This window comes from Coregonus clupeaformis, chromosome 35, assembly GCF_020615455.1.
Source record: "Coregonus clupeaformis isolate EN_2021a chromosome 35, ASM2061545v1, whole genome shotgun sequence".
Lineage (NCBI taxonomy): Eukaryota > Metazoa > Chordata > Actinopteri > Salmoniformes > Salmonidae > Coregonus > Coregonus clupeaformis.
In genome coordinates this window covers 517501-531642 of record NC_059226.1, presented here as the reverse complement: position 1 = coordinate 531642, position 14142 = coordinate 517501, and the positions used below count along the sequence as shown (strand labels likewise).

Below are 14142 nucleotides of genomic sequence, written 5' to 3'. Positions count from 1 at the left end.
TTCCACTATCCATTTAAAAACCCATCTTGGCAGAAATATACTGTATGTTTAAAAAATTTAATGTATTTGGAGTGGGGGCAGATTGAGTATAGGGGAAACACTGCATTCAGATCTAGACAAGTAGGGACAAGGGGTTGATTTAGGATTGGGTGCATGTATCTCTCTGTTGTATTTTGTTATATAGTACTAACTTGGTTGGACCTCCTTGTTGTATAGTACTAACTTGGTTGGACCTCCTTGTTGTATAGTACTAACTTGGTTGGACCTCCCTGTTGTATAGTACTAACTTGGTTGGACCTCCTTGTTGTATCGTACTAACTTGGTTGGACCTCCTTGTTGTATAGTACTAACTTGGACCTCCTTGTTGTATAGTACTAACTTGGTTGGACCTCCTTGTTGTATAGTACTAACTTGGTTGGACCTCCTTGTTGTATAGTACTAACTTGGACCTCCTTGTTGTATCGTACTAACTTGGTTGGACCTCCTTGTTGTATAGTACTAACTTGGTTGGACCTCCCTGTTGTATAGTACTAACTTGGTTGGACCTCCTTGTTGTATAGTACTAACTTGGTTGGACCTCCTTGTTGTATAGTACTAACTTGGACCTCCTTGTTGTATCGTACTAACTTGGTTGGACCTCCTTGTTGTATAGTACTAACTTGGTTGGACCTCCCTGTTGTATAGTACTAACTTGGTTGGACCTCCTTGTTGTATAGTACTAACTTGGTTGGACCTCCTTGTTGTATAGTACTAACTTGGACCTCCTTGTTGTATAGTACTAACTTGGTTGGACCTCCTTGTTGTATAGTACTAACTTGGTTGGACCTCCTTGTTGTATAGTACTAACTTGGACCTCCTTGTTGTATCGTACTAACTTGGACCTCCTTGTTGTATAGTACTAACTTGGTTGGACCTCCCTGTTGTATAGTACTAACTTGGTTGGACCTCCTTGTTGTATAGTACTAACTTGGTTGGACCTCCTTGTTGTATAGTACTAACTTGGTTGGACCTCCTTGTTGTATAGTACTAACTTGGTTGGACCTCCTTGTTGTATAGTACTAACTTGGTTGGACCTCCTTGTTGTATAGAACTAACTTGGACCTCGTTATGAATCAATAGAGCAACTTGTCTTGTTATTTTTTTTTAGTCAAACACTCGTTACTGAACACTAACGTTTCTCCTCTCCACATAGTTATACCCTTTTCACACTATAATACCGACCAAAAACGTACTGTACTGGCTCGAATATTTTATATTAAAATGTATAGTTTATTTGGGTAGGGACCGATACAAACGTATTGTCTTCTCCTACACGGTTCCAGCATCTATGGTTAATGCCTAACCAGGCCAGCTCAGTACAGCTCGGTTTGCTCTGCTCAGTGGTGTGAAAAAGGGTCTTGGAAACAAATGTGTCAAGCAGATTGTCCTACTGTGTAGACTACACAACTCAGAAGGATACGTTTTGTGACATGAAACGGTGTTAACGCAACTCTTCATAGTGACATTAACTTGTAGGTTTCTGACTCTATACTTGACATAAAGCGTCATTCCAAGGAATATAAAGGAAACCGTACATTCCCAGCTTTGAACGGTAAACGGTCATGCCTCCTGAACGGTCATGCCTCCTGAACGGTAAACGGTCATGCCTCCTGAACGGTAAACGGTCATGCCTCCTCAACGCTAAGCTATTATTCTGTTATTAATCGTATTATCAATTCATTTCAATGTATGTGTTGTTTGCTAATGTGTTTATTTATTCAATTGTTTATTTTTGCACTTATATTACTTTGCCTCTGATTCCCTGTGAAGTGAATATCCATTCCAATGCTGAACAAAATTAATTATCACTGCAAGTGTTAATAAAAACGTATTTTGAGATATGTATATGTTGTGGACCATATAATCTTATCTGTGCAATAAAGAGATGTTATACAAGAGTGTTCAGTCAGTCAATCAGGACAGATTCAATACAAAATATTTAAATTGTATTGAACAATTTTAATAAGTACATTGTAACATGTTTCAACATTGAATTATATTGTTAATAACTATATTAAAATCATGCAATTGTGAATCAATACTACTATATCTATCATTCCTCATTACATACGTTTAAAGTACATGTTAAATGAAGTACAAAACATTTGGCTTTGTGAACTTGCGTTGATTACACTACATAAAGAGTGGTGCCTAGTTTTTCATGATTCATGAACCCTTAGTGAAAGCCCTTTTCTCTTCTGGTTGTGACACCCAGTGACTTTTCACCTTGCTCTCTTTTCTGGCGTCTTAGCAACATCCACTAGCCGTGCAGGGAACAAGTAAACAAACTGATTCATATAACCTCCGATGACTTTCCACCATTAGACAACAGCTAAAACAGGTTACCACAGGGAGTGCAACATTTTCCACCAGTCAAAGTAAATAGATAGGACTGGGATGAAAACAAGTTATACAACTCTTGGTTTGGCACACAGATAAAAGTGCAAATATAAAGTGCATCTATCTAAAAATATGAATACAATTAATTATAAAAGGACTAATCGATTTTCTAAAAGTCGTCATTGTGGAATCTTTTGATTCTGTTCCAAGTTTCTTTCAGGAATCCATTCCAAAGTTTTCATGGCCCACTTTGTGTCTTTTAGGCTGTTGGGAAACACGGAGTGAGAGAGAGCAGCGGAAATCATTTATCTTTCAAGGCATCTTTATTCAGAGGAAATACAGTGAACACTGTCTCACACAGATAGGCAGCACACAGACTGCTTCATACAGCCATGCTAAATCTGTGGTCACACTAAAACAGACCCTCTATTGTAGGATGTGATCATGTGAATGATTTTAACTGATGGGTCTTCACCATAATACCATAGATACCAACAGATCTGGGCCCAGGCTATAGATACCAACAGATCTGGGCCCAGGCTATAGATACCAACAGATCTGAGACCAGACTATAGATACCAACAGATCTGAGACCAGACTATAGATACCAACAGATCTGGGACCAGGCTATAGATAACAACAGATCTGGGTCCAGGCTATATATACCAACAGATCTGAGACCAGGCTATAGATACCAACAGATCTGGGACCAGGCTATATACACAGCACACATTTCTCACAGAAACAGGCCATTACATTACCTGTCAATCGTTGCATTTTATTGAATATTGATTGATTGCTACATTACCTGTTCATCACAGCAGCAGCAGCAGCAGCAGCGGATCAGAACCAGGAGAACAAGCAGCAGAACCATGCCTGAATGGATCAAGATGTGTATTTATTAGGGATCCCAATTAGCTCTTCCTGGGGTCCAAACATATTAAAGCACTTACATTACATATAAAACAGTACATCATATGACATTATTACACCACTACCTATCTACAATACAAAACGTTTAATACCACCATACAACAATATCACAATGTGTGCGTATGCATGTGTCTATACCCTTGTGTGTCTCTTCACAGTCCCCGTTGTTCCTTAAGGTGTAAGATGGACAGTCATGTGTGTGTATGTGTGTGTATGTGTGTGTGTGTGTGTGTGTGTTCCTACCGATGAAGATGAAGAAGATGGCAAAGGAGGCGATGTCCCAGTCAGACTGGAACAGCTGTTTAGACTGCAGTCTGGACACCACGTCTGCAAACTGATCCTTAAACTCTCCTTGTAGGTTCCTCTGGTCCATGGCTATAGCGGAGTTAGAGGTAGTCTCTTCTCAGTAAGGGTTAACACACTGGAGAAGAAGGACAACAACATTATATGGTTTATTATGATTATAAAATACAAGGTTTGTCTGGTCCAGAACTGTAGCAGTTAGGGTTAATACAGGACACACTGGAGGAAGAAAACATATGTGGTAATTCTATATAGGCAATGACAATGCACCTGATTGGCTGACTGTCGGTTTATAAAGTAGTCCTAAATATACAAACCAATGTTATTTCATTGTAAGGGAGATCATGATGCATTTTGAATGTACCTCGTAAATTGAATGGATCAGAGTTCAGTGTACCTGCTCTGACCTGGACACAGTACTTGTCTCCTGATCACTTTTACATAGACTACTATGATTAGACATAGATCAACTAGCCAAAAAAAGACTATATTTTACATCTAAAAGGACTACATTTGCTGTTAATTTCTTTAACACAAGACCAACATCATTATCGTTATGTTTGACTGACAATCGCAGCTTGATTAATTGCAGCCTCAGACTTTCCCCTTTTAAAGAATATTCCAAGATTACCTATATATCTGACTTCACTTGAACATAAACAGTTACAATAAACTCATATTTTCGGTAGTAATCAAACAAGTTTCTATATGTTTTCCCGAAGTTCATTGTACCTGTAACTCGAACAAGCTCCTGGTGTTTTTTCTCTTCTTCCGGGTACCTGCCCGACTGACGCACCTGTCGCAGTGTGAGTCAATGTACACTGATTGGCATGGGGCAAAGGAAGGTCGTTTAAATTCTGCTTAATTTCCTCCAAGTAGATCTTAAGGTGTATTGTGATCATGAACTTACCGAATGTGAGCGATATCGCCAATCATTTCCACCATTGCTCTTGGCCATGTCTTTTCAAAGGAAACTTTTATTATGTGACTGGAGGAAATCAAGTCAGAACATTGAATATGTGTGACGCATGTATATAAAAAACTGGGATTTGTCATAGGTACAGTTGTTTTCATTGCATAGATACACTATAAATGTTATATTTTTTCTATAGTAAACCAGCTGAATTACGTAATATTTTGTCAGGTTGTTGATTGAGCTGCAGTCATATGATGTATTGTAGTAACATATTAGATCCGCATGAGGCGCTGTTACTTTCCTGGCTCCTCATTTTCAGCTTTTCATCTGATCCATTGTTTACGTGGAAGTGAGTTTCGCTCCGTCTTCCGGGTTGTAGTTTCTTCAGGTTGGCACGTCGCTCTCTGTGAAGCTCAGCTGCGATGGCCGTGGTTCCTGCTCAATCTCTCCGGGTTTCGGATATCCGAGACCCGACGGTTCTGTTCGAGCGGTACAACACGGAGGAGATACGCGGCATCGAGCGGAAAGTCCGTGGAGAGATCGAGCACAAGAAGGAGGAACTTCGTCAGATGGTGGGCGAGCGGTACCGCGATCTGATCGATGCCGCCGACACCATCGGAGAGATGAGGCAGTGTTCGGAGAGCGTAGTTACGTCCATCCAGGACATGCACCACTACTGCCACAAGCTGAAACAGGGGAAAAGCGTTCCCCAAAGCAACAGCAAAGAAGAGGTATGTGGCTCCATTGTGAAACTAGCGAGCTAACGTTACTTGGCGGTGGTGATGGCTCACTAGTTCTGTTGATGTAGATAGCAAACTGTTCTGTACCATTCCCTCACTGTGTATCCCTGTGTTTCTCTCTGTCTGTGCCTGCATTTGTTTATAATCTCTCTCTCTCTCTCTCTCTCTCTCTCTCTCTCTCTCTCTCTCTCTCTCTCTCTCTCTCTCTCTCTCTCTGTCTCTCTCTCTCTCTCTGTCTCTGTCTCTGTCTCTGTCTCTGTCTCTGTCTCTGTCTCTCTCTCTCTCTCTCTCTCTCTCTCTGTCTCTCTCTCTGTCTCTCTCTGTCTCTCTCTCTGTCTCTGTCTCTGTCTCTCTCTGTCTCTCTGTCTCTGTCTCTCTCTGTCTCTCTCTGTCTCTGTCTCTCTCTCTCTGTCTCTGTCTCTCTCTCTCTGTCTCTCTGTCTCTGTCTCTGTCTCTCTCTCTCTCTCTGTCTCTGTCTCTGTCTCTCTCTCTGTCTCTCTCTCTGTCTCTGTCTCTGTCTCTCTCTCTGTCTCTCTCTCTCTGTCTCTCTGTCTCTGTCTCTCTCTCTGTCTCTCTCTCTCTCTCCCTCTGTCTCTGTCTCTGTCTCTGTCTCTCCAGGTCCAGAGGCAGTCCCAGGATAAGTTCTACACCATGGCCTCTCAGATCAAGCTGCTGCTGGAGATCCCAGAGAGGATCTGGAGTTCCATGGAGGCCTCTCAGTACCTGCAGGCAAAGACACGTATTACTAAGACAGTGGACTGTTAGCATTTCCCATAGGAAGACATGTCATACTTTACCGTCATGCTAATACTAGCTGGTCAATGATCAATGATGTATGTAAACCCACATCATTGGGCATGGCTAATGCTAACAAGCTAACTCTTGGTTTAACGGACACTCCTGACCAGCCAACCAATATTTAATTTCAGAATTGGTTAAGGTCAGGGTTTGGGTAGTCAGGCTGGCAATGGGATGCTGGTGAGAAAAGTCCTTATAACCTCTCTGCTTTACCACCCTTTTTGCTGCAGGCCACCCAGCTCTACCTGCTCTGCTGCCACCTGCACAGACAGCTCCACCTGGAGGCTGGAGGACCACAGTACAGCCCCGTCCTCGCTCGCTTCCCAATCCTGGTCAGGCAGGTGGCTGCTGCTGGACACTTCAGGTGAATGTCATCATGATGTCATTTTGGATGAGGAAGCCGATTACCAAATCTGGATTTTCTGTGAAATTGAAGAGCCTACCGAGCAGGGCTAGGAGCACCACATTCAATTTAGGAGCACCACATTCAATTTAGGAGCACCACATTCAATTTGGGAGCACCACATTCAATTTGGGAGCACCACATTCAATTTAGGAGCACCAGAAAATAAGATGTTTTAAATTGATTGAGATTCAGCCTATAAGAATTCTAGCTACTTATGAAGCACATGTTGTACCCTAGAAACTAATATGTGACACTGTAAAGACAGTTTATTATAAAAGCTAAAATGTTGATACGAATACCTGTCATTGAAATTACAAAGTCATTTTTGGAATATTACGTTTCTACATTGTGTAAAAGCACTATTTTCCTATTGAGATGCATTACATTGAAAATTGTACACTGTCTCTTTAAAAACGTCAGGTTTGTGATGATAACAAGCAAGAGATCTATTCATTCATTCATTCATTTGATCAGTTATCTCCTAAAAAATCTATCCCTTTCTTTCAGTGCCCCAAATGTTTGGTAAAGTCCTGTGTAGCTCAGTTGGTAGAGCATGGCGTTTGCAACCCCAGGGTTGAAATGTATGCACTCACTAACTGTAAGTCGCTCTGGATAAGAGCGTCTGCTAAATGACTAAAATGTAAATGTAAAGTTACCAGGTTGTTAGCTAGCTAGCCAATGAGGTAACATGACTGAACAAAGTGTAAACAAACGGTTAATGACGAGCGAGTAGTTTTAGAACAACCCACTACATGGTTTACGAATGTAAAATGAGGTCCCGGTGATTCACATTTACATTTACATCATTTAGCAGACGCTCTTATCCAGAGCGACTTACAAATTGGTGCATTCACCTTAGGATAGCCAGTGGGACAACCACTACATTTTTTTATGGGGGGGTGGGGAAGAGAAAAAAACGTTGCGCCGGTAATATGGATCAGATCTTTTGACCTGGTTCTGCTAGAAGGAAGATGTGTTTGCTGTAGTAACGGTGCAACCATGACCCTAATGAATCTGCACTTTCACCTTTCTTCTCTAGGGCACTCTGAAACAACTGTACAGCAAAGCCTTTTTTTGTACAACAATTATTATCTGGGAGATTGTTTTCCTAGTTGCACAGTGCTCCCAAAATCCTGCTGAGCTGAAACAAAACAATAATATGCATCTCTCTCTTCCACCCCCCCTCCCCCCAGGTCCACCATTTTGCTGGACAGTAAGTCAGTTCTGCGTGGTCGGGCGGTGTCGGACCAGGCCATCGCTGAAGCCCTAGTGTCCACCATGCTCCTGGAGGACAGCTCTCCACGTCAGGCTCTGGCTGACTTCCTCCTGGCTAGGAAGGCCTCTATCCAACAGCTACTCAACCAGCCACAACATGGTACTAGTATATACCAGTGTACCACAATACAACACAATACACTACACAACATCCAACACAATACAACACAACATCCTACACAATACACAACACTACATCCTACATAATACAACACAACATCCTACACAACACAACATCATACACGATACACAACACAATATCCCACACAATACAACACAATACACACCACAACATCCTACACAATACACTACATCCTACACAATACACAACACAGCATCCTACACAATACACAACACAGCATCCTACACAATACACAACACAGCATCCTACACCATACACAACACGGCATCCTACACAATAAAACAATACACAACACAACATCCTATACAATACACAACAATACACAACACTACATCATACACAATACAACACAATATACAACACAATACACAACACTACATCCTACACAACACAATACACAACATCCTACACAATACACAACACACAACACAATACACAACATCCTACACAATACACAACACAATACACAACATTACATCCTACACAACACAATACACAACATCCTACACAATACACAACACTATATCCTACACAACACCCTACACAATACACAACCCTACATCCTACACAATACACAACACTACATCCTACACAATACACAACACTACATCCTACATAATACAACACAACATCCTACACAATACACAACACTACATCCTACACAACACAACATCCTACACAATACACAACACTATATCCTACACAACACCCTACACAATACACAACTCTACATCCTACACAATACACAACACTACATCCTACATAATACAACACAACATCCTAAACAATACAACATCCTACAAAATACACAACCCTACATCCTACACAACCCTACATCCTACACAATACACAACACTACATCCTACACAATACACAACACTATACAATACACAACACAACATCCTACACAGTACAACACAACATCCTACACAATACAACACAATACACAACACTACATCCTACACAATACAACACAATACACAACATCCTACACAATACAACACTACATCCTACACAACACTACATCCTACACAATACACAACATCCTACACAATACAACACAATACACAACCCTACATCCTACATAATACAACACAACATCCTAAACAATACAACATCCTACACAATACACAACCCTACATCCTACACAACCCTACATCATACACAACACTACATCCTACACAATACACAACACTACATCCTACATAATACAACACAACATCCTAAACAATACAACATCCTACACAATACACAACCCTACATCCTACACAACCCTACATCATACACAACACTACATCCTACACAATACACAACACTATACAATACACAACACAACATCCTACACAGTACAACACAACATCCTACACAATACAACACAATACACAACACTACATCCTACACAATACAACACAATACACAACATCCTACACAATACAACACTACATCCTACACAATACACAACATCCTACACAATACAACACAATACACAACACTACATCCTACACAATACAACACAATACACTACACAACATCCCAGCTAGTCAACAGGCAGACCACAACATGGTGTTATACCAAAAATAATACAAACTATTACGGCCGTGACACTTCTACTCAAAGTCAACATGCAATTTTATCACACTTTCATGATTGCATGTTGGGATGTTTTTGTTAAACCACTTCATCTCTGTTCAGTGGACTGGTGTGGTGGTTCAGGTTTACAGCCATGACCGTCTGTGTTCCAGGTGCTGGTATTAAGGCCCAGGTGTGTAGCCTGGTGGAGCTCCTTGTGACCACTCTGTACCAGGCCTACGCTGTCTTCTACGTACCCCCAGAAGGGAGTCCCCGGCTGGGGAACGGAGGGCTGAGCTCCGGCCTCCTCTTCACCACTCTGGAGAACGTCACCTCCAACACGCCTGCAGGTACATTACCTATGATGCCCTGCAAGAAATGGTTGAAGAAGAAAAAGTACTTTCATCCCATTTTATTCCCAAACTGCTCTTGAGCCCCAAAGGGTACCAAAACATTTCTGCAGCAATGAAGGTCCCCAAGAACACAGTGGCCTCCATCATTCTTAAATGGAAGAAGTTTGGAACCACCAAGACTCTTCCTAGAGCTGGCCGCCCGGCCAAACTGAGCAATCGGGGGAGAAGGGCCTTGATCAGGGAGGTGACCAAGAACCTGATGGTCACTCTGACAGAGCTCCAAAGTTCCTCTGTGAAGATGGGAGAACCTTCCAGAAGGACAACCATCTCTGCAGCACTCCACCAATCAGGCCAGAAGGAAGCCACTCCTCAGTAAAAGGCACATGACAGCCCACTTGGAGTTTGCCAAAAGGCACCTAAAGACTCTCAGACCATGAGAAGCAAGATTCTTTGGTCTGATGAAACCAAGATTGAACTCTTTGGCCTGAATGCCAAGCGTCACGTCTGGAAGAAACCTGGCACCATCCCTACGGTGAAGCATGGTGGTGGCAGCATCATGCTGTGGGGATGTTTTTTAGCAGCAAGGACTGCGAGACTAGTCAGGATCGAGGGAAAGATGAACGGAGCAAAGTACAGAGAGATCCTTGATGAAAACCTGCTCCAGAGCACTCAGGACCTCAGACTGGGGTGAAGGTTGACCTTCCAACAGGACAACGACCCTAAGCACACAGCCAAGACAACGCAGGAGTGGCTTCGGGACAAGTCTCTGAATGTCCTTGAGTGGCCCAGCCAGAGCCCGGACTTGAACCCGATCTAACATCTCTGGAGAGCTGAAAATAGCTGTGCAGCGACGCTCCCCATCCAACCTGAGAGGATCTGCAGAGAAGAATGGGAGAAACTCCCCAAATACAGGTGTGCCAAGCTTGTAGCTTCATACCCAAGAAGACTCGAGGCTGTAATCGCTGCCAAAGGTGCTTCAACAAAGTACTGAGTAAAGGGTCTGAGTACTTATGTAAATGTGATATTTTTTATTTTCATACATTTGCAAACATTTCTAAAAACCTGTTTTTGCTTTGTCATTGTGGGGTATTGTGCGTAGATTGATTAGGGGAAACAAACTATTTAATCAATTTTAGAATAAGGCTGTAACCTAAAATGTGGAAAAAGTCAAGGGGTCTGAATACTTTCTGAATGCACTGTATATCCGACAATATACCACGGGTATATTGTAAAGACACAAAATTATATTTGTTGGTAACCAGTTTATAATAGCAATAAGGCACCTTGGGGTTTGTGGTATAATGTCAATATACCACCCCCCACCCCCGGCTTTATTGCGTAAGTATAGAACTGTTGACATCTTGTGTGAACCTGTCCTTCTGGTCTCACTTGTGTCCCCTGTTGTCCAGGTAAAGGGAGGCGTGTCCTTCAGGAGGAGGTGAGTACAGGTAGCTGGTTCAAGTACCTCCCCTCCTCCATCACTGAGTTCCAGCCCGCCCTCAGAACCCTGGCTCAGCCAATCCAGAGAGAGCAGCTCAGAGACACCCTACAACAGTGGATCAACATGTAAGACATCATCCAATCAATGCCCTTTACTTTGCATATAGAAAAAGCTGCCATATTTCAGCCAATCACTGCCCTTCATTTCAACAGCTGATATTTAATAGCTATCATAATCCGCTGTAGAACAAGAATGAGATTGGTAAGGAGAGTCGGTGATCTGTGACCAGAAATATCCAGGTTCTTCAGGAACTATATCTGCTCTGGGAACTAAATGGACCAAAATGGAACGGAGTCAATGGAACTGATTAGAACAGCTCTCCTATGTGTTCTATCTGGCCTTTTTTCTAGGCTCTATCTCAATTCATCTGGCCTCGATTCCTCACATCCTATTGGAGAAAAAGGTCCAAGGTCCCTCCCTCGGACCTTCTCCTCCAATGCATTTATAGAAGGAGGCGAGTAACTGAGCAAAGTTTGAATTAAGAATGAGCCGGACGGTAAATCACAAACCTCCGCCCCTACCAACTCGCTCGGAGGGCCCTCCGTTGTCACGTGTTGCTGACGAAACTCCGAGGGTGACTTCCAGACAGTGGTGAGGTGATTTTAATAAACCCGTCAACTTGGAGACACACTCCTGACTTGAATGATGCAATTCATGTTCCACTTTTTAAATAATAAAACGAGCATGAATTCTAATGAACAAACCCCCTGTTGTTTTACAAGATATAAACCTCAGTAACAGGCAACCCTTTAAACTCGTATATGGGTTGAAAATGGCAGATTTGGACACTGATAAGCATCTAAATTGGAACACAGCGGCTGTACAGTAACGTGCTATACATGACGTCAGAGCTCAGTGGCTGTACAGTAACATGCTATACATGACGTCAGAGCTCAGCGGCTGTACAGTAACATGCTATACATGACGTCAGAACTCAGCGGCTGTACAGTAACATGCTATACATGACGTCAGAGCTCAGCGGCTGTACAGTAACGTGCTATACATGACGTCAGAGCTCAGCGGCTGTACAGTAACATGCTATACATGACGTCAGAGCTCAGCGGCTGTACAGTAACATGCTATACATGACGTCAGAGCTCAGCGGCTGTACAGTAACATGCTATACATGACGTCAGAGCTCAGCGGCTGTACAGTAACATGCTGTTAGAGCCGATTTGGGCATATTTTGTATAAAAGACTGAACATACTGAGCTCCATGTACATTTGTGTAAATATATTAAATATTAATGTATATGATGAAATATTAGGTACGTACCTTTACGATTTATTTACTGGATTGAGATATATTCATTTGTTATTAGTGTAACTCAGTTTTTGGCCCCCCCTCTTGCCCATTCATTGTACTGTGTTAATTGTGTTAGTATAAAGGCAGGAAGTTGGGCCTTCGGGGGAGGAGTCCTTGCTAGATGCGGGAGCGGTATAGTTTTTTGACCATATAGACATACAGAAATACAGACAGACAGGTCATATTATATTATGTATTTGCATTTCAAGTAATCTCTGCTTTAAGTTGATTGGAGAATACCTTTTTGTTAGATAAGAAGAATAAACATTTTTTGTTGCACTATATCCCTGGATCTCATTGAATGTTTGGCCGTTTGGAAACGTTGAGTGTGGACTGTATGCGTCCGAAACAACCCCGCTTCAGGCTAGGGCAGTGGCTATGGTAAAGAGGAAAGGAAGCCACTACACATGCTATACATGATGTCAGAGCTCAGCGGCTGTACAGTAACATGCTATACATGACGTCGGAGCTCAGCGGCTGTACAGTAACATGCTATACATGACGTCAGAGCTCAGCGGCTGGACAGTAACATGCTATACATGACGTCAGAGCTCAGTGGCTGTGCAGTAACGTGCTATACATGACGTCAGAGCTCAGTGGCTGTGCAGTAACATGCTATACATGACGTCAGAGCTCAGTGGCTGTGCAGTAACATGCTATACATGACGTCAGAGCTCAGCGGCTGTACAGTAACATGCTATACATGACGTCAGAGCTCAGCGGCTGTACAGTAACATGCTATACATGACGTCAGAGCTCTGGCTCTGTGCTTCACAGCTCTGTATGGGTTTTGACTGACAGCCGTTCTGAACTTCAGCACCGCACGTGACAACAAGTTGCCCCCCATCCCTCCCGCTAATGTTGTTGACTGAGTGAGGGAAATGCTGTAAATGAAGAGGACTCTATGTATTTAGAAAGAGGAGACGTTGAGGACTATAGTAAATACTGCTTTGATGTCATACCAGCAGCCAAACACCCACATTTCCACTTCCATATCATAAAACTCATGTCATATATAGTGTCAACGTGTATGATCACTACGTTTGATACCCTGGGTTGACCTGAACAGAATGAGCTTTTTGTTGTATTGTGAAGAAAATTGAAACGCACTCATGACACCATTCTATGTGCACCAAAATGATCTGTTTCCCTGAATTACCTTGTGAAAGCCTAACACTGTAATATCGTAGTTTATAACTTAGCTAGTCATGTTGGCAATAGAACAAGCTTTCAAATGATGCCCACCTGACCCAGATTGCGATTTATTAATGGACCATTTTTGAATTGCGTAAACAACAACAGTAATTGTGTAAAGGCGGGGATGCAGGGCTGTGTTCCAAAAGAAAACTACTACAAGTGTCCTTGCTCTAGTTCCTCACCAGCACAGCTAGGAGAGCTCAAAACAGCACCTTATAGTTGAAGACTTTGAGTCATAAAAGTGCATTAGAATTAGTTAGGAACTGAGAACCCTTTGGAGAGGTGTGTGGCCACTTGGAGACGCCAGTTAGTCCTCTCACTCAA

At 42.4% G+C, this 14142-nt stretch overlaps 2 protein-coding genes across 5 annotated transcripts in view; one reads left to right on the top strand and one right to left on the bottom strand.

The window, feature by feature from the left end:
• Positions 1 to 314: 314 nt before the first annotated feature.
• smim22 (small integral membrane protein 22) lies at positions 315 to 4704 on the bottom strand. Of its 3 annotated transcripts, XM_041864132.2 has the most exons (5): positions 4526 to 4704; positions 4348 to 4411; positions 3556 to 3733; positions 3188 to 3255; positions 315 to 2643 (listed from the first exon to the last, which is right to left on the bottom strand). In XM_041864132.2, exons 3-5 carry the CDS (start codon positions 3683 to 3685, stop codon positions 2596 to 2598), a joined length of 246 nt encoding a protein of 81 aa, XP_041720066.1. In that variant the 5' UTR covers positions 3686 to 3733; positions 4348 to 4411; positions 4526 to 4704; the 3' UTR covers positions 315 to 2595. The 3 variants fall into 3 exon arrangements, with proteins under 3 accessions (XP_041720066.1, XP_041720065.1, XP_041720067.1); XM_041864131.2 differs by having other exon boundaries at positions 4348 to 4704; XM_041864133.2 differs by lacking the exon at positions 4526 to 4704 and having other exon boundaries at positions 4294 to 4376.
• A 185-nt stretch (positions 4705 to 4889) lies between these two features.
• LOC121551457 (conserved oligomeric Golgi complex subunit 1-like) overlaps positions 4890 to 14142 on the top strand; it is a 28678-nt gene continuing 19425 nt past the window's right edge. For both annotated transcript variants that reach the window (XM_041864126.2, XM_041864127.2), the window contains exons 1-6: positions 4890 to 5262; positions 5890 to 6000; positions 6300 to 6433; positions 7669 to 7850; positions 9635 to 9811; positions 11224 to 11380. In XM_041864126.2, the coding sequence (XP_041720060.2) occupies positions 4954 to 5262; positions 5890 to 6000; positions 6300 to 6433; positions 7669 to 7850; positions 9635 to 9811; positions 11224 to 11380 (1070 nt within the window). In that variant the 5' untranslated portion in view covers positions 4890 to 4953. The remainder of the gene's footprint in view (positions 5263 to 5889; positions 6001 to 6299; positions 6434 to 7668; positions 7851 to 9634; positions 9812 to 11223; positions 11381 to 14142) is intronic.